Source organism: Grus americana, chromosome 3 (genome assembly GCF_028858705.1).
Source record: "Grus americana isolate bGruAme1 chromosome 3, bGruAme1.mat, whole genome shotgun sequence".
Classification (NCBI taxonomy): Eukaryota; Metazoa; Chordata; class Aves; order Gruiformes; family Gruidae; genus Grus; species Grus americana.
This window is the reverse complement of record NC_072854.1, coordinates 123,437,887-123,461,472: the sequence shown is the minus strand read 5'-3', so window position 1 is coordinate 123,461,472 and position 23,586 is coordinate 123,437,887. Positions and strand designations below refer to the sequence as shown.

General features: G+C 39.4%; 1 protein-coding gene across 1 annotated transcript in view; it reads left to right on the top strand.

Annotated features, from left to right (window-relative positions):
- Positions 1-677: 677 nt before the first annotated feature.
- VRK2 (VRK serine/threonine kinase 2) overlaps positions 678-23,586 on the top strand; it is a 45,638-nt gene continuing 22,729 nt past the window's right edge. The window contains 7 exon segments of the mRNA XM_054820743.1: positions 678-835; positions 1,166-1,306; positions 12,079-12,134; positions 12,655-12,724; positions 13,540-13,627; positions 13,765-13,873; positions 15,302-15,394. Of these exon segments, the coding sequence (XP_054676718.1) occupies positions 1,171-1,306; positions 12,079-12,134; positions 12,655-12,724; positions 13,540-13,627; positions 13,765-13,873; positions 15,302-15,394 (552 nt within the window). The 5' untranslated portion in view covers positions 678-835; positions 1,166-1,170.

Here is a 23,586-nt window from a genome sequence, read left to right as displayed (position 1 = left end):
AGCTGATGGTGGTGACGAGGCTGATTGACTCCCAGGTCAGCTGCATCCATCCTCTGTACCTGCCTGGAGCAACGGCTGACCAGCCTGTGAGGTGTCCATGGCCTCTTCCCACTGTGCTGTGGGGCTGCTGATGGCTCCCAGCACTCTGGGCAGCAGAACCTCTGTCATCTTGTCCAGGGTGAACGCGGGAGGTGTTGCATGCTGGTTTTGGGTAAGTTTCTGTGTGTAGAAGTGGTCCTTGACCGATGTCAGGAAGATCCTGAGGTAAAAAATTAAGCGGCCTGACTGCAAAGTGGCACCACAATAGCTCTGTGACTTCATTACTGTGCCCGAAGTCCTTCCTGCACACTGAAATCCCTGTGAGCTGATTTTTTTATATTTTTTTTAACCTTGGGCAGGGAATGGTCTGATCAATTACTTCTGTATGCACCACAGCACTTTAAGAGGAAAACGAAAAAGTAAATTCCTCACTTGCGAAGCGTAGCTTAAAAAGAAGGAGAGCCGAAGCGACTGGAGGCCAGCTACCCTCTCTGACTCCTCCGTTTCCCCCTGAAGCGAAGTGCCAGCGCCTCAGGAGGGAGCGCTGCGCGAGCGGCTGACGGGAGGCGGGAAACCCCGCGCGCCTAAGGGAGGCGCGCGACACCGACTCCGCCCCGCCTCCCGAAGGGAAGCGGGGCGGGCAGGGAGGCGTCCCGGCCGGGGCTGGCACCGCTCTTCCACCCCCCCGCCTCCTCGGGGGTTCCCGCGGGAAGACGGCGGCTCGCCTCCTCCTCTTCCTGCTGCGGGAGGGCGCTCGACGCTTCGGCCTGGCCTGCGGGAAGTTCCCGGCTGCGAAGTTTGTAGCCGTTGCCGGGGGGAGGCCACGGGGGCCCTGCGGAGGTTGGGTGTGTGGGAGCAGGCGGTGGGGCCGAGGGCGGGCTTCTCACTGTCGCCGTTGGAGGGGAGGCTGCTGCGGCTGAGGCGGCCCGGCCTGCCGCTGAGCTGAAGGGCCCTTTGGCCCTGGGGTGGGGGAGAGCCGCCCGGCCGTTGCCCTGAGGGGGATCGCTGGGGGAGGCCGTGGAGAGCTGGGCCCCTGCTGGGTGCCTGTTGGGCAAAGGACATCGAGGGATATTGTTTCTTCTGACAAAAGTCAACTTTTTCTTTCGTTCCCCACCCCCTCTCAAAGGTGCGATGCCCCCTAAGGATCGTGGCAGAGGCAAGCTGCCAGTTCCTCTCCCAAGAGACATGATCCTGAAAGACACCGAAGGAAAAGTCTGGAGGCTGGGCAGCCAGATCGGCCAGGGAGGATTTGGCTTAATCTATTTAGGTAAAATACTGGTGGTGATTAGAAGGGTGACTTGTAAATTTCTTTGTAACTTTCTGACATAAGACAGAATGGGTTAAAAAAGTTACTGTTGTTTATGTGCTGGCGGTCATCTGTGTTGAAGTGTGGTTTTCTGACGTTTGTGGTGTCCTTGTTCTTCAGAAACGTTCCTGATGGTGTAGCTTGTTCTCCATGGGCTGTCCAGCCTAATTTGCTGGCTCCTAGTGCGCTTTTCTATGAAGCTTGGGTGGGGTTGGCAAGGTGTTGCTCCTGTTAAAGACTATCGAAGAGCATTGCCGGGCGATGCTCTTCAAATTAATGGCGATGCTTTCGTTAGCCGCTGCCTTGGACTTATGCCAGCCTTATGCTCTGTAGCGCTCTTCAGGTTTCCGGTTATTGGAAATATTATCTTCTGGCCAAGGCTAAATCAGTTTTCATCCAGGAAACATAGCGGTAATGACAGTTAGCTGTGTGTTGCTTCTGAATTAAAACCTTTCACCAGAGGTGGAAATGCTGTTCTTTATTTCTCCCGCCTAGATATGTTTCTGTATTTTCTTTAGAAGAAGCTGCTGCATTTTACTCAGTCTGTGTTTTATAAGGAATTAATGGCTCTGAAAAAGGAGTTTGTAAAGCATTCTGGGTCACTGGAGGGGGTATAATGTATGTTACTATTGCTGGTCTCTATGAAAGAGCAAATCCTTTTTTTCAAGGCAATATTATGAGTTTGGTTGGTTTGTTTGTTTTTCATGCAAAGAATTTGGTTTGTTTTCATGGCAAACATATACAGGCAAACTATTCCACAGTGACTGTTAGGGACTAAATTGAGCTTGTATTAAGACAGCAGTAAAGAATTATCTAGAAGCAGTTGAGTACATCATCTGTGGAGCCAAACATGATCTTTTGAAGTTAGAGGTATGGTAACTTTCTATTTGGAGTATGAATGTTTAAAACTTGATAAGCAAGTCACTCCTATACCTGCATTGACCTCCTTTTACGCATAAATCAGCTATACCTTCCTTTATTAAGCTTTTCCTTTTTGCTTGTTCCTGTCATGGGAAATACAGTTTTGATTGTTTCCCACTCTTGGTTTTTTCAATTGATCTCTTAATGATATTTCCTTCATATTGAGTGATTTGTCGGAAAAGAATCTGTTAATACACTGTTACGCAGCATGAGCTTTCCACTTAGTGTGATTTCCAGATTTTTATAATGAGATGAGTTTTCACTAGAACAGGCATCATATGTCTTATGCCTTTTCAATTCTTTTGTCTTTAGTAACTCCTTTCAAATATGCAGGACTGTGCTAGATTCAGTGTGGTTTCATGGAGGTGAAGGAGTTGTCCATCAGTGTCAAATTGCAGCATCAGGCATGTACTGTAGAGAGAAAAAGTGTGCATTTTGTATTGAAAGGTTAGCATGTTTGCTCTTCTCGTATTTGCGGATGTAAATGTAGCACTCGTGTGCCACTGGTCTCTTGGTGACAGGTTTACTGTGATCTTTGTTACGTCTGTCTGGCTATCTCATGGTGCTTGTCTGCTTTCAGCTGTTCAGGAACATTTTATGTTGTACTGCAGTGTTCTTCTTCTCCCTCTTTTTTTTCCTCCTCATGTCCATTATGGTTAATCACAAAGAACTGAATGGCAACTGAAGACTCATATTTTATTTCATGGTGTGATAGTCCCGTATGTGGTCAGATGTTGCTTCTGTAGTGGTTGCCCAGTTGTACTGTTCTTCCAGCTATTAATGTGTGGCTATAAACTACAGGAGGGTGGACAATTTTACTTGTGCATCTGGACTGAAGTTGCATCTAGACTTCAGGTTTGAGTGGAGGAACTTTCCAGGGGGGGAAAAAAAGGCGTAAGCTGGCACTTTGTTCCACTGAATGCCTGTGTAAATGAAGCAAAAGATTTCAGTAACAACCTAAATGCCATCGCTTCTGCTTTTCTGCAAAGTAAATGCAGTCACTGAAAAATCTGGAGAAAACTAAGGCTGTGTATATTTGCAAGTAGTTTGGTGTAACAGAAGTGAATGACTAAATGGCAACTGTTGGTGTGTATGGCCCTACATCTACCCTTTATTTAAGTTAAGATTTGTTTTACTTTGGGCTAGATTTGGTGTGGGCTGCTGCACTGAATTCCCTCACCAAGTGTGTAGTTTGAGGCTGTCTGAAGGAACTGTTTGGGATCCTTATGATGCTGTTAGTAGTTGGAGTGCATCTGGTGGGTTCCTGTAGTGGAATTTCTGGTTTGGTTTCCTCTGGAATTCATATAGTTCACATACAGCTAATGGCTGTGCAGATTGAACCGGTGAGGGTGATAGGGGCTTTAACTGCAGTTACAGAGGAGTCAAAGGCTCGTGCGCTTTTAGAATGTTTATATTCTTTCTCTTTTTGATATATCTGATAGCTTCTGACCTTCTTTGAAACATCAGTTGGTTACATTTGAAAGATGCCGTGCATAGAGCGTATACGAGATGTTACTGTAAGAAAATAGACCTTAGCATGAGCTAAGAAGTTAAGGTGTCTCTGGATATTTCCATTTGAGGATAAAGGAAAGGAAAACAGAAACTTGCAGAGGGCTCCCACAGAGAGAAGGGACTAAAGGAACTGGGGATGCAGTACAGAAAGCAAGGTTGTAGTGGGTGTAGCTCTCCATGTGTAAGACAAAAAAACGTTGTGTTTCTGAATCACTGGGAATATAGCTCTGTCATTTTCTGTTGCAGTCAAATCACACTGGACCTTGTGGGTGGTATAGCACATGGGATTCAGTCCATTTCATGCAGATTTGATTAGTTTTCTGCCTGATCACACAGACCACTGAGGTGATTTCATATATTGTGGTGTTTGTTGCAGTTTGGCTCCCACTGAACCGAGGTGGAAAGCAGTCAGTGGATTAGTTGAGAATGAGAATACAATCTGGGACCCTTGGTATTACTATTCTGTGTTTTTTCGTCAGTGACAGCATGACTGAAGAAATACAGCTGCTACTTTTATAATGGTATTTGTATTCATTTAATCCCTTCTTTCAGAAGGGGTAGTGAATGTTGCATGCAGCACTGAACTGAAGGCTTAATTCCCCTTGTAGCTCACCCTACAATTAAAAGAGGAAACAGGCAAGATTTATTCCCAAGTACTGACGCTGTCTGAAGCTTTCTTGTTTAGTCCACCTCTTTATCTCTGATACATGTTTATATGTAAAGTATACCATTCACTAGCTTTTTTGGGCTTGATCCTATAAAAGAGTTTAGCTGTCTTTGAGAGTCAAGGGGAGTGAAATAGAAGATGAATCTTTGAGTAAGATATGGATGCTTGGTGCTGAGAGGCACCTTTTTCTGTGCTGTTCAGACTAGTTTTCAGTGCATATACAGCAATATGTGAGAGGACCACTAAACTTTCGGTGAGAAGCTAACCCCGAAAGAGCTGTGGAGAGGGGGGCAAGACAGGAGAGTAGAGACAGATTCGACTGCCTACCAGATAGGAACAGCACAGACCTTTTATAAAAGTAAAGGTTAACTTTGCCAGCTATATCTTTTAATAAGTATTTTTACAGTAGCGGTGTAAAGATTTTGATGTGCATTGTTATAGCTTAATTTCCCATTAAGGGTACTCCATACTCCATTAATCTATAACAATGTTCTTGAGAAATTTTACGGTATCTCTGCAAAATATGTTTACAAGGGATGCATTCCGTGGAAGGTTCTGTTCACTGAATCAAAGCTGCTGAAAGCCATTTACTGACCCTGAGCCCTAGGATGCAAATAGTCTCTTCAGGTGCAGGGATTCTAAACTTCTAATTATGTACATGAAAGTTACCACTATCTACAAGTTTTGCTCTGTCTCACAAATATTTTTCCCTGGTTTTCTGATTATTCTTTCTCTTTCCCATCTGTGCCATCTTGTCTCTTTCTTTGTTGGCTCATTCCTTCCCTTGGATACCCTTTGCATTTTCACTCCACCAGAGCAAATCCAGCAGCAGTAGGCTTACAAATACTGATTCCTCCCAGTGCTTCTGAAGAGGAGAGCTTCCTCTGCTGCCAGAAGCAATAGAATCCATCTAGAGATGTTCTTTCAAGCACTGCTTTTGTTGTAGCAAGAGCGATATGGATCATAAGCAGGAATTAACTATGCCATTGTATGTTAGAAGTTTTATTTTATTTCTGTTACTGGTGCTGATTTGCTGTCAGGCACCTCAGACAGAACTGTTATCCCTTTGATAAGGGGGAGCAGAATGGAGAGCAACTGGGGAAGAATATGATGTGTTGGTGGTCTCACAGCTAGTTTGTAGCCCTGTGGAGAACAGTGGCAGTACGTTGGAAAATTAAGCAAGAGTTGAGGAGGGTACTACTGAGAGCCTTACATTCTCTCATTTATCTTCCTGATCACAGTCAGTAATTAACACCAGTCTTTATATAAATCATTCTCTAGTCCTGCTGCAAGCACTCTATTAATACACAATTTGGACTGAAAATTTAAATGCAGAAAGGTCACACAATGTTTTGTTAAGATTCCACTGTCACAGTGAAATCTGCTGTACATAGCACTATCTGCTTGCAGGCTTCTTTCTCATGGAAACTGATGGTTCTGCAAAATATTATTTTTATTTCTAGATACATATATGTTTGTTAGATGGTGTCTTTTATAATAGTACTTATTACACTGTAAATGTATTTTAATTGTATTATGTGTGTATATTGTAATGAAACTTTGTAAGTGATGGGTGAAAATTAAGAGTTTTGAAACCATTTTTTGTAGCTGGCTTTGCAGCAGGTGTTTATATGTTGCTGTTTGACTGCTATTTTTTCATGTGTTGTTACAATATGGGAAGCTCAGCAAAGTATGTATCGATAAAGTCACAATCAAATTAATCCATCACCAGTATAGCCAGCACACTATCCTTTTCTTTTTTTTCCTCCCCATTTTCCAAGAAGAGACAAAGAATATCTACTTGAGCAGTAAACAGTGATTAAATGGGTGGGTATTCTCTTTTAATACTAGCAGCACAGGGAGCTCTGCTGCTGGTGGAGGTAGGGAAGAAGTGTGGTTGTGGCCTTTTCTGCTTTTAAGCTTGGACCGTAGTACATTCTGCTGCTGTTATTCTGAGGCCTGGTGCTCTGGGAATCAGGCTGAGGTGTGAAAGAAAGTTTGTTTCTATTTCAGAAGAAGTAATTTCCATGGATAGCTGTGAGCTATACATGAGGTGTACATGTGTTGAGGAAGAGAAGCGTTGATGGAAGCACATTCTGTCATTGTCACACTGTTCATTCCTTGGTTTGCGTTAGGAAGCTGATTTTAGGAATTGGTTCTAGAGAAACAAAATACTTCAACAGTTGCTTAAATTAACTTCACTGAAAATATTTACTGTAGCGCAGCAAACGAATTAAAAATGCAGTAAAAATTATACAAAAAGATATACGTTTAGCATGATTTCTGTAGACTCAATGAAAGAAGAATATTAATAGCAAAACCCTGTAATTAAAAGCACTAGCAGGTAACCGACTGGTTAGGGATGGATTTTTCTTAACCTTCAGATGTTAAAATGCATTTCAGCAAAGGTCTCATTGCACCTGCAGGTGTGAACCTTAGTGTGAAAATAAATTTGTTAGCAGAGAAACACCACTTCAAGAAAGAGTCTTTTTATCTAGTCACTAATATTAAACTGTATAAATGTAGATATAGCAAGCAGATTACCTAATTTTTTACCCTGTCTGTAGACAAACTGAATCATAAATTTAGCCTGATTTTGCTACTCAGTGGTTAGTTAAGGCTGACCACATGGTACAGGATCAGCCTGCACCATCTGTTAAAGAGGAAATACTCCGTACCTCAACTGGTTCTTGCTAATGACTGCTTCCTCTTGAATCTTCCCACTTTCTTCTTTTTTTGGTCCTCTGTAGGCTAGAAGTCTTAACTTTGAAAGCATAACTCATACCAAAGTCTACAGAGATCATCACTATTACACTTTAGTGTTCTACCACATAATATGTTTTGTTTGTTTGTTTTTTCTCCATGTGTGTGGACCTGGATTTGGGAGCTGTTGTTGTGCTCTTCGTTAGTCCACCCTGTGAGACTTCTGGCCGGGGACTGAGATCCTGGCATGCTAAGTAAGACTAGAAGGTCAAGAGATCAGGTTTGATTTTTTTTTTTAATTTTTTTTTTTTTAGTGGGGTGTGTATTTCTGAGCAGTGTTATGTTGTAACAGGAGGAGCTTTGGATGAATGATAAGGCACCTGTTGCCTTATGGAGGGCACTCCCTTCAGCCGTCTTTGGCACCTGTACCCCACTGAAACTGGCATAGTATCTTCTGAGTGGGCACCGTGTCAGACTAGCAGATGGGCTGGAGCAGAATCTTGCCAGAAAACAGTTTGTGCATCAAGTTTTAAATATTAGAGGCCTGGACTCCCATCTGAGAGTGCTGTAAGAGCAGACCATGCATAGCTTTTCTGCCTGGGGTTAAAGGATGTGTCATACGTATTCCAGCTTGGAGTAATTAACTTTGAAAGTCAAACAGTGGCTTCCATTGCTGTGGAATACAAAACTTTGGCTCTAGTGAATCAAGATTAAGGTTTCATAGAAAGATGAGTAAGAAATATAGTGAAATTTCCTACCAGAACTGAATGTTCTTAACTTGGAGGCATTTGCAGTTACCTGCAAAACAGTTTAGCAGTTGAGCACTGTTTTCTACCAAAACCTGTTTAGTTAGGTCTTGTGGAAGATGGTTTCACAAGCACGGTACAGAGGGCTATGTACATGTAATTTGTATAATAAAACTCCTCATTCATAAAGCTACCTAGAAGAAGAATCTAGGAAAAATCTTATTCATTAACACTGCTCAGAAAAGAGTCTGTCCAGGAAATGCTGATGCATCTTTGAAGTAGCAATATGAGCAGAGAAGCAGGTGTTCCTTAGGCTACATTAAAAATGGACTGTAAACACCCTTCGAGCACTGAATATTTCAGTTCTTGAAAAATATTGGATATTGCAAAGGGTGGGAGGGGGAAGCAGGTGCTTTGTTCACCTTTAAATATTTGCCTTACTACCCTCTGTATGTAGGAAATATTTGAAATTGTGTGTTAAATAGCAGCTGCTACTCTTTATTTATTGGCGTACACTTGGTTTTAGTAACTATATTCCTGTGACTTAAATTGGTTTTTGGTTTTTTTTTTATTGTTAGATGCTCTGAGCAACACTTCCCTCCTGTTTGTCAGCCATTGAATTTAACAGCTCTTGGTTTGACTTAAATGGGGTCAGAATTTTTCCAGCTTTTTTATAGGTAGCCTGTAACTTCAAAGTATGGTATTTTTGAGGTTACTTTTTATTTCTGCAAAAAACTAAGCTGACAATATCATTCTTCAGGATGAGTTAACCAATGAAACAAAGCAAAAATAAAATACTAGCAACCCAAGAACTTATGAAAATAATTTTATTAATGTTTCCCAAACAAATATATCCTCAAAATATCCAGCAGTAGCAAAGACACCAGCTGTGGACAGGAGCAGGGATGTTTTTTCAAACCGCCAAATCAATGCTGTTTTCTTTTCCACTGCGTAAACTTTGTCAACAAAACTGGTTCTGTGAGAGCCATTGAAAATATTTCACCATATTCCAAATGTGACTGCCACAAATTAACTGCTAAAACTACAACAAGCACGTTTGAACTGGCAAATAGAATTGGCACGTTTCTTTGTCAGGCTGCATGCAATTGCGCTGTGTGGTTGTAGGAAATCGCAGTTCATCCAGAAACACTCTTTTGTTACCATGTCGTATTAACATTTAGAAAGCTACGTTAATTAAGATTGTGGCACTCAGCAACAAAACTGATGAAATTCACGATTAAAGTGGATGATAAGGCCATAACTGCTGTGCCCGGGTGAAACTGGGGAATTCTGGACATGGGGTAGTTTGAGGTAAGTTATTTGCTGTGTTGTGTAGGCACAACAGTTGGAAAATATGGCAAAGAATGTGAATCTTCCTGCTCTGCTTTATTTCAGAGCGCATTTTAAATTTGTACGCTGTTTGCTGGTATGGTAGCTGCGATTGTGGGATAAAGGGGAGGAAGGGAAAATAGAGCTGTGCCCTTTGCCCTTTGCAAATGTTTCGAGAGACTCATCTTGGCATGAGATGGAAACAGCCACAGCCCCCTACACAGCTTCATCTTGTGCCAGTGTTCCCAGTTAACAATTATGCAGACAATGGTTTTGATTGTGTGCATACATCAACACCCCTCCCCCCAAATGTAAGGATACTCTGCATCTCTAGTTGATAAAAGCAACACAAACTGTAAACTCTTACACTTGTTATGCTATTTTAAGCTATCCTTTGCAAACATAATCTCGCCATATAGTGTTCCTGGTACTCTATGTGTGTACTTATATGCCATCAGAGACCTCCTGCCTATCAGCATTGCTCTCCTGCAGGGTCTCTGCTTACTGTCCTGCAGTCTAGCATTTAACTGATTGTAATATTATAAATAGCCATGTGCTACCACACAGAACGAGGCTAGCACATGGCTAATTACGAGTATACAGTAATTAACTATGAGCTAAACTCGCAGGAGAGTATGTGGTGGTGGTCTATGAGGTATGTAATCAGACTGTTTGTTAAACCTTGGGAGCCTTTCCAGTCTGTTAAGTAACTATACATAGTAATGAGACAATTTTTTAAAAACCATTTATGTTTGTTTATGGACAAAAAATAGTCTGTCTTATTTCTGAGCTGCGGCTAAAGGTACGCGTGCAACTTCTGCTTATGTGTATGTATGAGATTAATTGTCTAAGCATTATGTGTATAAGAAGTATAGAGTGTTATTCGTTATGAATGTTATGCCTTGTTTCATGTATGTGCAGTGAAAACAATAATACCATTTCTCCTTTTGTAGATTTGAATGTCATGTTACTAAAGATTTGTTCCTTTATCTTGTTGAGCTTTGTCTGACTCTTCTTTCTTCTCACATTGTAACAATTTACAGTTAGATTTGGGTTTATTTTTCTTCAGGATGTTCAGTGTGACTCCAAAAAGCATCCACACTGGCATGGTGTAAGAACCATGGGGGTTGGGCCCTTTTGCTGGGCTACTTCCTGTTAATTGCTCTTCTTCATTACCCTGACAGCTGTTACTGTCTGTTCCAGATTACCATGAATGAGGCCTCTCTTTATAAAATGTCAAGATGTCTACAGGGAAGTTAGATCAGACTCTTTCAAATACATTCAAATTTGATACTTCTCTATACCTATCAAACTTCTGTTTAGTAACTTGGTATTAAAATACATTTTCTTATACACAAGTCCTTTTCTGATCTCTGTCAGTAAGGGAGCACATCTAATTCTGTTTGGGTAATGTGATGTTGGTGAATACAATGAAAACACATGGGATGTGTTCCTTTTAAATTAATGTCTTCAGCTATTAACACATAGTCTACATGTGGCGGAGAGAGATAAAGACTTAGGCACCTGTGCCTTAATTCCCCAGTTCAGTACAAGAATACGGTAAGAACAAAGTTTAACAAAATTTCCTTCCTGGTTGTATGACAGTTTTAAATTGCATTCTGAATGTGACTGCTACTTCTCTGAGTCTATGGATAGTTCACACCTTCTAGAGCTACTGTTTTAGGATATGTTCATTTTATCTTAATGTGTTATTAGCACAGAAGCATTCACATGGGGAAGTGCCAAGCAGAAGGCAGTGGGGACACTGCTGGTGTTTGGGGTGTGTATGCTGCCAGATTCAAGCCAGATGCTGAATAAAGTTGAAGGAAGATGGCAGCTGAAGGAGTCTGTTCATTGTAAAAATATTTTTATGCCCTGACCATCAAAAAATGTGAGCTTGAATGGTTTGATTATATCCAAGTTTACTTGATTTTTATTATGTGGATAAAAGTATTCTATTTTTGTGTGTGCTGATAGTTGAAGTGTTTCACACCTGGACTGTTGTTGGTATTTGATCATTGTAAGAAGTTTAAAAGGGACACTTATTTCCTAGGAACTGTATTCTTTTTAGTTTTTTTTCAGTGATGATTCTAAAAGATGATTTAGTCTCATTAAATTTTAATCCCAGTGTAGCTCCATGTAGCTTCAGTAGTATCAGAGAAAGCTGATAGTTCTCTCAGGGTCAGAAGAAAATAGGATTGCATTGTCTGTGCAGAGAGGTTCTGTCTCCTGGGCTGTAATTGGCACCTGTGGTCAATTATTGTTTTGAAATCTACTTGCACTAAGAGGCACAATCCCTCATCTCCCCTTTTGGCAGGTGTGGCTGTGCTATCCCTAACTTAGGCCAGTGTCTAAATAATGTCAGAATAGAAATCAATGTTCTAGGGCCAAATTAATTTGTAATAGAGGAAAGCAGACAATCCTGTCTAGAGGCATAATGTAGGTCATAACTTTTAAGTGGTGTCTTTGTCACGACAGTGGATTGACAGCAACCAAATACAGAGGTTATCCAATTGACTGGAATGGCTTAAACGTAGTCTGTTATAATGGCATACCTCATTGTGGTGCAAACGTGCAATGGGGACATCCTGCTTACTCCTTAATTAGGGATAGAGTTCTGAAAATGTGGGTTAAAATTGCTTCTGTACTTGTTGATTAAAACTTGAGTGTGTGTGTGTTGTTTTCATTTTGCTGTTCTTTGAACTTGGCAAAACTCTGACCTTTAAAAGCAGTAATTCAGAAAAATGTTAAGCATCTTTTTTTTTGGGTCACCTTATGCAATGTTAGCTTGGTCTTTGTTTGCAATTATATTTTGTTGCATATGGCTTGATCCTCATCTCTCTCTCATTTTGCAGCTTCCCCTCAAATTCATGTTCCTGTAGAAGATGATGCAGTGCATGTAATTAAAGTGGTAATGTGTAGATCTCATTTCTAAATTGTTAACTTGTATGCAGTTCTTTCTCTTAATTATCTATCCTTATTTTCGACATTGGGTCTATATTGCATGCTTGTGGCTTTTTTTCCCTGTTTTTTAGTATCTTGATAGACTTTCCCTGCTTGGGGATATATTTGGCATTTTCCTGACACACAGTATCTCCTTGACTTGATTCTTTCCTTTCCTTGATTACTGCCCTCAACAGTTTAGTAAGGAAAATCAGACTATGAACTTAAACATACCTGATCTGCAATGTTTCTGAAAATAGTGTCTTAAATAATTCCTGGAAGAATCTGTGTTGTTTATGAAACTGTGTTGCCAAACAACTTTTCTTTTTAGCTACTTACTAAAATTACATTTCAGATGGCATGGTATATGGGACATGGGGAAGAAAAAAAAGGATTCCATCCTCTTTGAATTTTTTATACACTTTTCTTTAGAAACTGTTGTGTTTCCAATATATTGTATGATACTAAGTTTGTTTATTTCTCAATAGGAATATCTTGAAAATGGCCCCTTATTTTCTGAACTGAAGTTTTACCAGAGGGCTGCAAAACAAGAGCATAGTAAGTTCTGATTCAGATAGATTTAAGGACAAATTTGGGTTTAACTACTTCTGATAACAACTGTTGCTTCAGGGCCTGATAGCCAACTCATTTCATATACACTGAACTAATCCTAGTTGGTGCTATAATAATTTTAGGTTGCTATAGGTTTCTTTACTTGGATATCATCCTCGTCCTTTCTGATCAGAAGGGAGAACAGAAGCATGCCAAATTGATTATGTGCACACTTCAGAGTGCACGACAATGAATGGACTCCAGAGAGAGGCCAGCCTTGGAACAGAGGTACTACGTGGACTAATTGGTGACCATATTTCTGCTAGTAACTATTTCCATGGGCAGAGCTAAGAGTGTGTGTAATCATCAGAGGATTTAGTAGTAATCAAGGCACTTGATTCTGCAGACACTTAAGCATTGATGTGATTTATTCATGGGAACTGTCCTGAAGACTTTGGATGACTTAGATTGCTGGTAGACATAAGCACTTTTGATAGCTTGAAGCATTCTGTTTTGAATAGAGTAGGGAATTATTTCTTCAGCTATTGATAATTGCTTATCTGCCTTCTAAGGGAACAAACTACCACATTGCTAGAACAAAAAACTGCTTCTTGTTTTGGAGAATGTAGAGAACTTCACAGTAAAGTTATGGTCTGAATTGTTTGCTACACAAACTGCCAAATAAGTCCTATTTGTTTCATTGTTTTGTTCAAAGTCTTGGCTTGATAGCTAAAACAAAACAACAACAACAAAACCCCACACCAAACCTGAAATTCTCTAGCTACCTTTAGCCCAATGTTATCTCTTTGTTATTATTACAGTAAGAAGATGGATGAATCTCAAAAAAATAAGATGTTTAGGAATTCCAGTGTTTTGGGGATCGGGCTTGGCTGAGTACAAGGGAAAAAGGTACTAAGACGAATTGTAATTAAGCCTCAAATTGACTGAAGATCCATTTTCAGCAAAATGGAGATATATGCTTTCATCTGACACAAACTTGCAGTCTTGTCTTAAAGGATTCCTCCCTTTTATATATTTCCTCGTAGCTATAGATTCATGGTCATGGAGCGACTGGGGGAAGACCTTCAAAGAATCTTTGAAGACTGTGGAAGCAGATTTAAGAAGGAGACTGTTCTGCAACTTGGGGCACGAATGGTATGTGCACAGAGAGGAAATTGCTATGTCTCGAACTTGTTGAATACAACTAGAAAATTATCTTTCTAATATAGTTCCTAAAGGTAGCTATTGAGTTTAGAATTAAATGTGTAAATGCTATGTATTTTCTTATTTTTCATCTTTTTTCTTTTTTTTTTTTAAATGAGAATTAAGTTGAAAATCAAGACCCCCTGCAGACTGGAAGTTGGTGGGCTCAAACCAAAATTTTTTCTAATAGGTTAAAGCATAGACCATGCACTTCAAAATGTATGTCTAGACTGAGATGTGTAAGCCTATTCTCATATGCTTTAACATGTATTGATTTTTTTTTCCAATGTCTGAAGGGTATTGTATTAGACATCCATATTTGTCAAAGTTCACAATTGCATGCCTGAATGCAAAATTTTCAGTGTGTTTGCTGAACGCACTGACTGTACAGGCCAAGATTAGGCTAGTCTGCAAATATCAGTTTTGTTTTCAAATGTGTGTAGACTGGCACATACTAACTGAAGATTTTATGCCTGTTCCTTTGTAATATCATCTGCGTTGTGAAAAACTGCTGTTGCTGAGCAGAGGTGCACAGCAAATGGAGTAGAGGCAATGGTCATAAGTTGCAAAAAGAGGAACTCTGGCTGAATATTCTGCGTTTTTGCAGAAAGAATGTCTTAGCACTGGAACATGCTTCCCAGAGGTTGTGGAATGTTCATCCTTTGGGACTTTTAAAATTTGACTATTCATTCTCTTGTACAACCTGATCTAACTTACGTTAGTCCTGCTTGAAGCAGGAGGTTTAAACTGGACATCTCCATATTATCCTTTTAATCTAAATAATAATAATAAGTGAAGGGCTTTTGTAGTTGCATGATTGACAAACTTGTAACGCTGTACTCTCCAAAAGCCAGGATTAGATTGCATAATTGCCCTTTGTATGAGTTGCCAAGTGCAAACATGTTTTTTGTAACAATTAGAGCTATCATACCTCAGTAAGGTGCTGGAGAAGGATGGTGATGGGGGGGTTGTGACATGAAATGCAGGTCATGTCATAATTAGCAAGATCAAATATATTATAAACCTTCAGGGCTGATTGAATATGTTCATTTTAAGAGCTTGGTGTTCTCAACAGTTCCTCCAGTGTTTATAAAGTACTAGTTTCATTCTTGTTTTGTGAGCTTAGAAGCTGGTGCTCATAGGTACTTGCACAGGGATACTCGTGGCAAAGTATGGCTTGTTTATGATTTGCCATCAGCTATGTGCCTGGTGGGAACAGACCCCGTGGACAGAGTGGGCAGTCCTTGGGCTCTAACTCAAAACTAATTTGTCAGCTCAGTCTGTGTAGCCCTTGATTTCACTGTATAAGTGAGAAATATTTGGTGATAGGGTTAGGGACAGATGATGATGTTTTCTTTTCTGTTCTAAATCCTTTCCTAGTTGGATACTTTGGAATACATACATGAAAATGAGTATGTTCATGGTGACATTAAAGCAGCAAATCTACTTTTGGGCTACACCAATCCACATGAGGTAAGCATGCTTACTTATCTATGCTGTTACTCTAATGTGTTTGTAACTGTTTAATAGTTTTATATGTATTCCGTGTTTACAATTCACATATTAAAAGAAGTTTATTCATGAACATTCACATCCTCTCACGACAAATCTGAGAGTGGCTCTGTGGAGCTTAAGGTCTGAGAAAGGAGGAGGACAAAATTCTGCTTTGTTCCCTTTGTGCTCTGCTGATTGGGATAGTGGTATGGACAGGTAAGCTAATCAAGAGATTAGTTAGAGAACCTAATTGCTGTTCGAGGTTATGCCAGTTTATTAGTAGAGTTTAAGGATGTGGCCCATTGTATTTTCATTCTTGGAAAGTTCTAGCTTTCTAATATTGTCATGAATTGTGTTTCCATGGCACTAACTCTTATGTCCTGCACGTTGTAGTGGATATAGCAGGTGAGTAGGATTAAGATTGCTGCTCTCTAACACTTCAGAGCCTAAAGCTAGCCTTGAAACAGAAGTGTTTTGGTGGAATGTTTTGAAACAAATCTTTTGATCCTTTAACACTCTACGTGCTCTTACGATGTCTTTGTTTTTCTTCAGTTAATAAAATCTAAGCAGGCTTTTTTCTTGGAAAAAACGTCATTTAGGGGAAAAGGACATCTCTAACTTCACCTAAATATCATTAGCTGTAAGCAAGACTTCTCCTTTTCTTTCAATTTTTGTTTTTCTACTGCAGTGATGAAGAAACAGATCTTGCAAAACAGCTCACTGCCATTGGAGGTTGAACCATTTAACTATATCTGCTTTTTTACAATTTTCAAGTTAAATGGTTGATTCAAATTTAACTTTTCAGCTTTCTAAAACACGTAGTTTGAAAACTATCATGACTGTTTAAAAGAGCCATGTTTTTAGAGAGTGGTAGCAGCTAGTACATAATCTCAGTTTATGGTGTTTACCAGCCTGCTGAATCCAAAGGAGGAGGCTATTTAGAGGCAAAACGATCTGCTACCCAATCCCATTAACATAACTCAAATGACTTTTTTTTTTTTGTCTTGGCTGTTGTGTATTTTTATGACAGCAAGATATGCTGCTGTTTTTCACATTGAAATAATTTTGGAAATGTCCATTTACAGTAATCATAAAATTTTAAGACATGTAGCTGACTTTGATCAGCTGCTTTTGAATTAGCCAGATTGTGATGTTCTGTCTTGTTTCTTATGTTGCCTGCATGAAGATTGTGCTACTAGTATTTTGTTTTCATGAGTAGTATATTCATTGACAGATTAAAAGTAAGGTATTTATGAGTTATTGGTCAGAGGTTTTAGGTGGAAATATAACAAGTTATGTTTATTAAATAAAAGAAATCAATAGATATTCCAATTTAAGTAGCTCCTGGCTCAACACATACAAAGTGTATGTTACTGCTGAGGTTTTGTGCAGAAATTTTTTTCAGTAAAATTTCTTTTCCACTGAAATAATTCTATAAAATGGTTTAAAAAGTTCAAATTTTAATTCAGAAGAGCTAACAGGAAAGAATTTCTAATATCTGCTTGCATTTGTAAGGTATGAATTAAACTTTCATTTCTGTATGCTTAAGAAAACTTAGACCTCTTCAGATATTAGTCGGATAAGCTTCCCAGAAGCTCAGAAATTCTGCAAGTGTCCACAGGTCTGCTGGTTTCACCCAAGCCATGATAACTATGTCATACCAGTCTAGAGCCATATAGACAGCGATGATTATTTCTAAATGTATTTTAAGGTAACGTGTACTATATTTAGCTTACAGCAGGGCAGATGTCTTAATTGGACTGTTTCTGGTCACATAAAAAATTATATTCCAGACACAACTTGCACTGTATCTTGAAACACATATGCTCTGTGGTTTGCAGGGCATGAAAAGAAGGAATAATCTCACCAACACCACAGCTAAAACTTTCAAATTGGCAGATCTACATAGGCCGTGTAATTGAATGTCCTTCCCCTGGAATTGTTGCCTCTGATGTGCTGTCTGCCCCTGTGTTTCAATAAATGTACTTCACCTGAGTTAGGAGCAGTACTAGACAGTATCCTCACACAGATTCAGGTATTCAGAACTGTGCATGTGTACTTGCACAGATGATTTTGCATTTGTCATGTCCTGGCTATTTGCATGTGCTATTGATTTGCATGTAATTTTGCCATGAAAGTTGCTTCTTCCTATTCTAAACGTGTCCAGTTCCTATGTAAGATTTCATGATGTTGTGACAGCCTTTTCTACAAATCAAGCTGTCTTTGTAACATGCTAGTGAGCTGAATGTATTATGTATTTACCAGAACAGTGTTTTGGGAAGCTCTGTGGAGCGTTACCACTGACTATATATGACAACAATATGGAATATCCTGTCCGGTATCCTCTAAACTGTTGTTGGAGATACACTGTATTTTAATTTGGCAATCTTGTACTAACCTTGAGACACTTCAGATAAAATCTCAGACACTGTTATTGCTACCAAATGCCTGTGAAGTGTTTTGTCCAACCTTCTCTCTCTGTTAAAATGGGAGATAGCTAGATTGCCTTGGTCTTGTTTTTTTAAAACAATGGAACTGGGAGCTGAAGTGATCAAACTAATCTCATAAATAGGGAGTGAGAGCATCTAGCCAGCAGCAAACTCGAGCTCAGGAATACAAGCTGAGAGACCTGTAGCTCCACTGGGAGTTCGCATAATAAAGCTGTCTGGCCTAACCATTTCTGTTGTGAGTTTTTCTTCAGAATTTTATGCTAGTGGGTTCTTGCTCTTTAGGTCTAGGATTTTAAGAGAAAATAAATTGGAGGTGTTCTTGAATTCTAGAAATTTGTTTTTAAAAGAAGCCCATATCTAATATAATAAAATAATATATATATACACACACTAAAAGTGTGTTTCCATATGCTGTTTTGGTGAAGCGGTAGAAATTTCTGTTCAAAAAAAGCCTGTCTACCTTTATACTCAACTTTCTCATTTAGTGGCTGTTCCTGTGTACTATTACGTGTGAATTTGCCACTAACTTCCTGCCGTTCCAAAAAAGATCATTTTTCTATGTTAGACTTTCTGCTGCCACACATTCTTCTGTAAATTAACCTGGTAAATTTACACCACAGCCAACAAATATCATAGTCCCCTTTTTGAAAGAACATGTGAAATCCATACTGCTATCCTCTACCTTCTGTGGCAAGGCAGAGAAACAAATAAAGTAAAGGTCCTGTCACTCTCTGACCTCCAAATGATGTTTAGAAATGGTTAGAAGATCAGAATCAACTGACCTCAAAGAGCAGCTTGCTGCAGATCTATTCAATAGAAGGGAGCGAGGCCATTGAGTGAGTTACAGGTCAAAAGATCAATTCTCTAGTCAATATGTTTCTGAACATGGACCCAGCACAATGACTGACAGAATAGGAGTGATGTACTGAGGGAAGTACACAGCCCATGAATCTTGGAGAGGCCTGAAAGAAAACTTGATCAGACCGATAAATTACAGAGCAAGTGAAGCACTGTCTCAGTATTGCGGTGACTTGAAGATAATTCGGTGCAGAGTAGTAACTGTATGTATGATAAAGCCGAATAAGCATTATTGATATAGACTCTAAAAGAGAAATTCAAATCCATTAAACTAATTTAAATAGTGATACTATTAAAAGGGACAAGCAGTCACTAGACAAGAGCTTAAAATCAGAGTTTTTAAGAAATGAAATAAGGTTTGGAAGAGTGCCTCTTCAAAACAATTACCTTGTAGCATTTTCTTTTTTTCTCCCCCATGGAATATATGGGCAGACATGCTGCAGTGTTGCAGACTCAAGGCTGTACCAAAAGTTGCCTATTTGGATTTTTAAGCTGTAAGTTTTAATTGCATTTGCACCTCGGTTCTGATTTTGATTTTAAACGTTTCTTAGACAAGATGGTTACAGAATAAAATGCTCAGACTTGATTATTGTAGATAGCCTTAACCGAAAAGGAAAAAAGAATACAAAGTGTTTCACAATGTTAACTTTTAAGACCAGCTTTCAGTGGACTAGCGTAGAAGATAAAGAGCTCATGCATTGATCAAATGGGAAAAACATGCATGAAAACAATTACAACTTTAAGCCATTTTTCATTGTGAGATGAATGATTGTGATTCCTGCTCTTTAGTCCAGTATGACAGATTTGCTAAAGAGCAGATGAATTGAGAAAAATGAAAATCTTTTCTGTCCTCCTTCATGTGTTTTTAGGAAGGATACAGTATGCAGAGATACCATACAGAAACAGTTGAATTTTAACTCGTGGATGCTGGCTATGCCCCTAATCTAAGATGTAGCTTCACAGTCAGATGGCCTTAATTTTCCTTCATCAGTCCCGCTACATTTGGATAGAACTGTTTATTTTCTTTAGTTTCTTTTTGTAGTAAAGCCCCAAATATCTTGGACTTCAATTGATTCCAGCAATGGCACTTGCCACTGCTAAGTCACAGAAGATTTCTCCCCCTCTCTCCTTTGTTTAACCTGCTTTCCTCCTTCCTTGGCTTCTGTTTTGTGAAAGATGCTATTTCTGTCCCAAACACTATACTTCAGCCTTCCTGTTCCAAGATGGACTTTGGTCCACTTTTAACCTTTTTGTAGTGTAGTGTCCAACTGAAGTTGACAACACTATGGCCGTTAGCAACAGATCTGCCTCTTATTAGTAGGTATCTACTTAATTATTTACAGCACATTACATAAGCCTAGTAATGGGACCACTGGAAAAAAAAATGTACAAAGAAAATCACTGTGGTGTTATCCTTTCAGCGATAAATCTCCTGCTATGTGTACTTCAAGATAAAGAGAGTACCATGAGAATGTAAAGTGCCAGACTTCCCAGATCAGTGCAGTTATATATCATAATGTATACAAGTTGTAAGAATTTTATACGTTTAGCAGATATTTAGCACTTTAAATATAAAGCGCCGCAAGGGATTCACGCACAGAAAGGACAAGACGACTGCCGAATCTACGGCTGGTTGCTTGTGCACAGAAATAATTATTTGTGCCTGTGTGGCTGTTCGCTTGAAATAAGATGGGCACATTCATGTTTGCATGAAATTAAGTGCGAAGACTTTAGAAATCTGGCTCCTAATCTATAACAAAATCTATTAATAACAGACCGTGCTAAACAGTGCTGAGTCTAGTGCAGTCTGGGATGTGTAAAAAAAGAGAAACTTGAACAAAAACAAGAGTTAAAATAAGTGAATGTGAGGGAAGGAGTGTACAATGTAACACAGCTAAAGCCAGCTGTTCTAGGCTTATGTCGCTGTTGCACCTTCAGCATCCATGTTACCATTTCTTGTTCAAGTGTCTTGTTTATCTTACTCTGCATATGTTTTGTTCTCTTTTTGTTCATATTTGCTTTGTTGTTCCTAAAAAAAGCATGCAGATGAAAAATATTTATGCTATTGAAACACATATTAACACAATTTTTCTCAATATTCTTTAATGTTCATCTTCTTTTCCCCCTCCCTATACCCTTAAAAAAACCCCCAACAACCTACATACTCCTTAACTACCCCTACCCACCGTGTTCTGAGCAAATTTGAAAGGGCACGTTGTGTTACATTATCAAAAAATGACAACTAGCTATAAAGAACTATATATCTTTTTAATGATGAAAGGGTTATAATGAGAATTGATGAAATGAAATTAATGGTAATTTAAAATAATGTAGTCATTCTGATAATGGTTGTGGCAAGGTTGTAACAGTGCATTGCTGGTTTTGTGCAAGCTGAAGGGGATTGATTTTTGTTGGTGGCCAAGAGGCTTTGCCTTGAGAGGCTACCATTGGTTGCATGTTTGTGGAAAAAAAATCTGGTGTGAAAGTTTTGGAAGTGATAAATGGCTCAGCTAGAAGTAAGCTGAACAATGGCACTCATGACCAACTTCTGGAGCAAACTGTGGTGCAATCATAGATGCTGTTGCAATTGTATGTGAGTGGCTTTAAGAAGTGATTGCTTCTTGGTTTTCCAGGTCTTGCCACCATCAGTCGAGGCAGGGTAACCTAAAGCTACTTCTCACTTTTAGAGGAGTTTTTCAGTATAAATTTCAAACTGCTCTGCTGATACTATTGAAGGTATTTTAAGCAAATCTGTTGTTTAAAAATGGATTAAGAACACATTGTTACCGTGATTTATCTGTAGGATAACCGGTAACTTTTTTCTATAGTTCCAGTTTGACTAGCAAATATTCGTGGCTACTTTCTAGCTGCCCTGTTGTTCAGATAGTTTGAAAGACCACCAAGGCTGTGCTGCCATATGGGAGTGTCTATCACATAAGCTAGTGTTCCCAGCCCAGACAGAACTAGAGTGCTGGCAGAGATGCTTTTCTTGTATTGTTTTTTCTGACAGTTAAAATCTCATTTTACTATAAGGCATAGCCTGAATTTTTAAAGGTTGAAATCTGCTCTGTATTTCATCTTCTTGTTTCTGGTCAACTGTATGTGTCAGAAATCTGTAGTCAAGTAAAATCCAAATTGTACCACTTTGCCTGGGAAGAATACGGCTTCTAGCCTACTCCCTCTCCTTCCTAGCCCACAAAGGATGCAGAAGACTCGCTAAACTTGATATTAGGGTAGTTTAAATTATTTCTCTCACACCGACTGTGGGCTCAATTAGGACAGGTACCAGAGCATCAGGAATACACTGGAGAACGGATGAGGAGAAAATCAAATCGGTCAACCCAACAAAGTTTATGCCTTGTCCCAGATTTTCTAAATGTGCCTACGGTCTTTAATCTTGTATCACAGTTTGTATAGTCTGTCAGGTGAAAAACATCATCGGTAATCTTAAAAGCCATCACCCTGCAGGAAGTGAGTGCTGCATCCCAGCTTACACGCTCCAAATAAGCACAGATCCTGCAGCAGAAACCATAAAACCAAGAGACCAGCCATCCCAGGATTTGAAGCTGCCTGGAGCACAAACAGGAATCAGTAGTTCAACGGAACGTGATACGAAATAATGCGTTAAGTTTTCTTGAGGGTTTTTTGTTTGTTTGTTTTTCCTCCACCAGGAGTGACATAATTAAAAGTGAGTGCCAAAAGAGTTTATTTTAGACTTTTAAGGCATATACTATTTTTTAGCTAAAGAGGAAACAAAACTAAGGTTCGAATAAGAAAAAGTTTTTCTTTATGATATAGTATGATTTAGTATAAAAGATCTCTCTATGCCTTCAGATGGTTTAGCTTTTGCCCCAGAGATCAGTTCCATTGGCAATATAATAGCAGTCTGTAGCATTTTTATTTTTTTTAAGTGAAAGTACTATACTTGGGTATTTATAAAAAAAAAAAAAAAAGCAATTACCTAATGTGAGAACTGGTCAATGTAAGGAGCAAAGGCCAGGTGGGAGTGTGAAAATGACAGAGTGAGAAAATAACCTATGGGATATTGTGGGGTGGACAGATTGTGATTAAATTCCAGCTGCTTTCAACAAGTTACTGCTTGTCAGCTGCGCTGCAGTAATTGACCATGTGCATGTATTAAGTCCACCCCTGTTGGAGCACAGAACATGTTAATCTGAACTTCAGAGAGTGGACTTGTGCCCTTAATCTAAATTATGTGAGTGGCAGAATTGACACGGATGCAGTACTGTGTGTGCTATGCCTATAGAGAAATAGAGGCGCAGGAGCCAGATGGCATGTTCAGGTTTGTCTTGACAGGCAGCAGAACACCACAAAATTCAGCTCTCCTGAGCTGTTCTGTTTTCAGCTTCATATACCATAAAAGTAAGCAAGACTAAGTTTAAAGTCAGTCAATACTTTCACAGTTAAGTCCTAAGAACATGCAAGTGCATCTCCCAGATATGTCATTCAGAACTGTGGGGCTTACTCCCTCTGGTTATTTAGGTAGCTATAGTGAAGCATCTTGGGGGAAAAAAAAAGTCACCTGTGCCAGGATGGAAAGGTAAATGTTGCAGAATGCATGAGCTTGCTATAATATACACAGCGAGGGCCCAAATGTTTTTTCCCTCTTAAACTGATTTAGCTCCATGGATTTGCTTCAGAGTAACTGAGAGTGAAGTCTGCCTCTGTGCCTTTCTAAAATTTATATTAAATTCAGGAGCGATTTACTAAGATTGCTTTCTGGATTGGGGAGTGGGCTAGTTTGTTTTGCTTTGTTTTGTCTTACACTTCATATTTAAATAGTTGTTGCCAGTAAGAAGTTATTGACAGTGACATTGAAAAAGAGGAGACTACAGTTAGGCT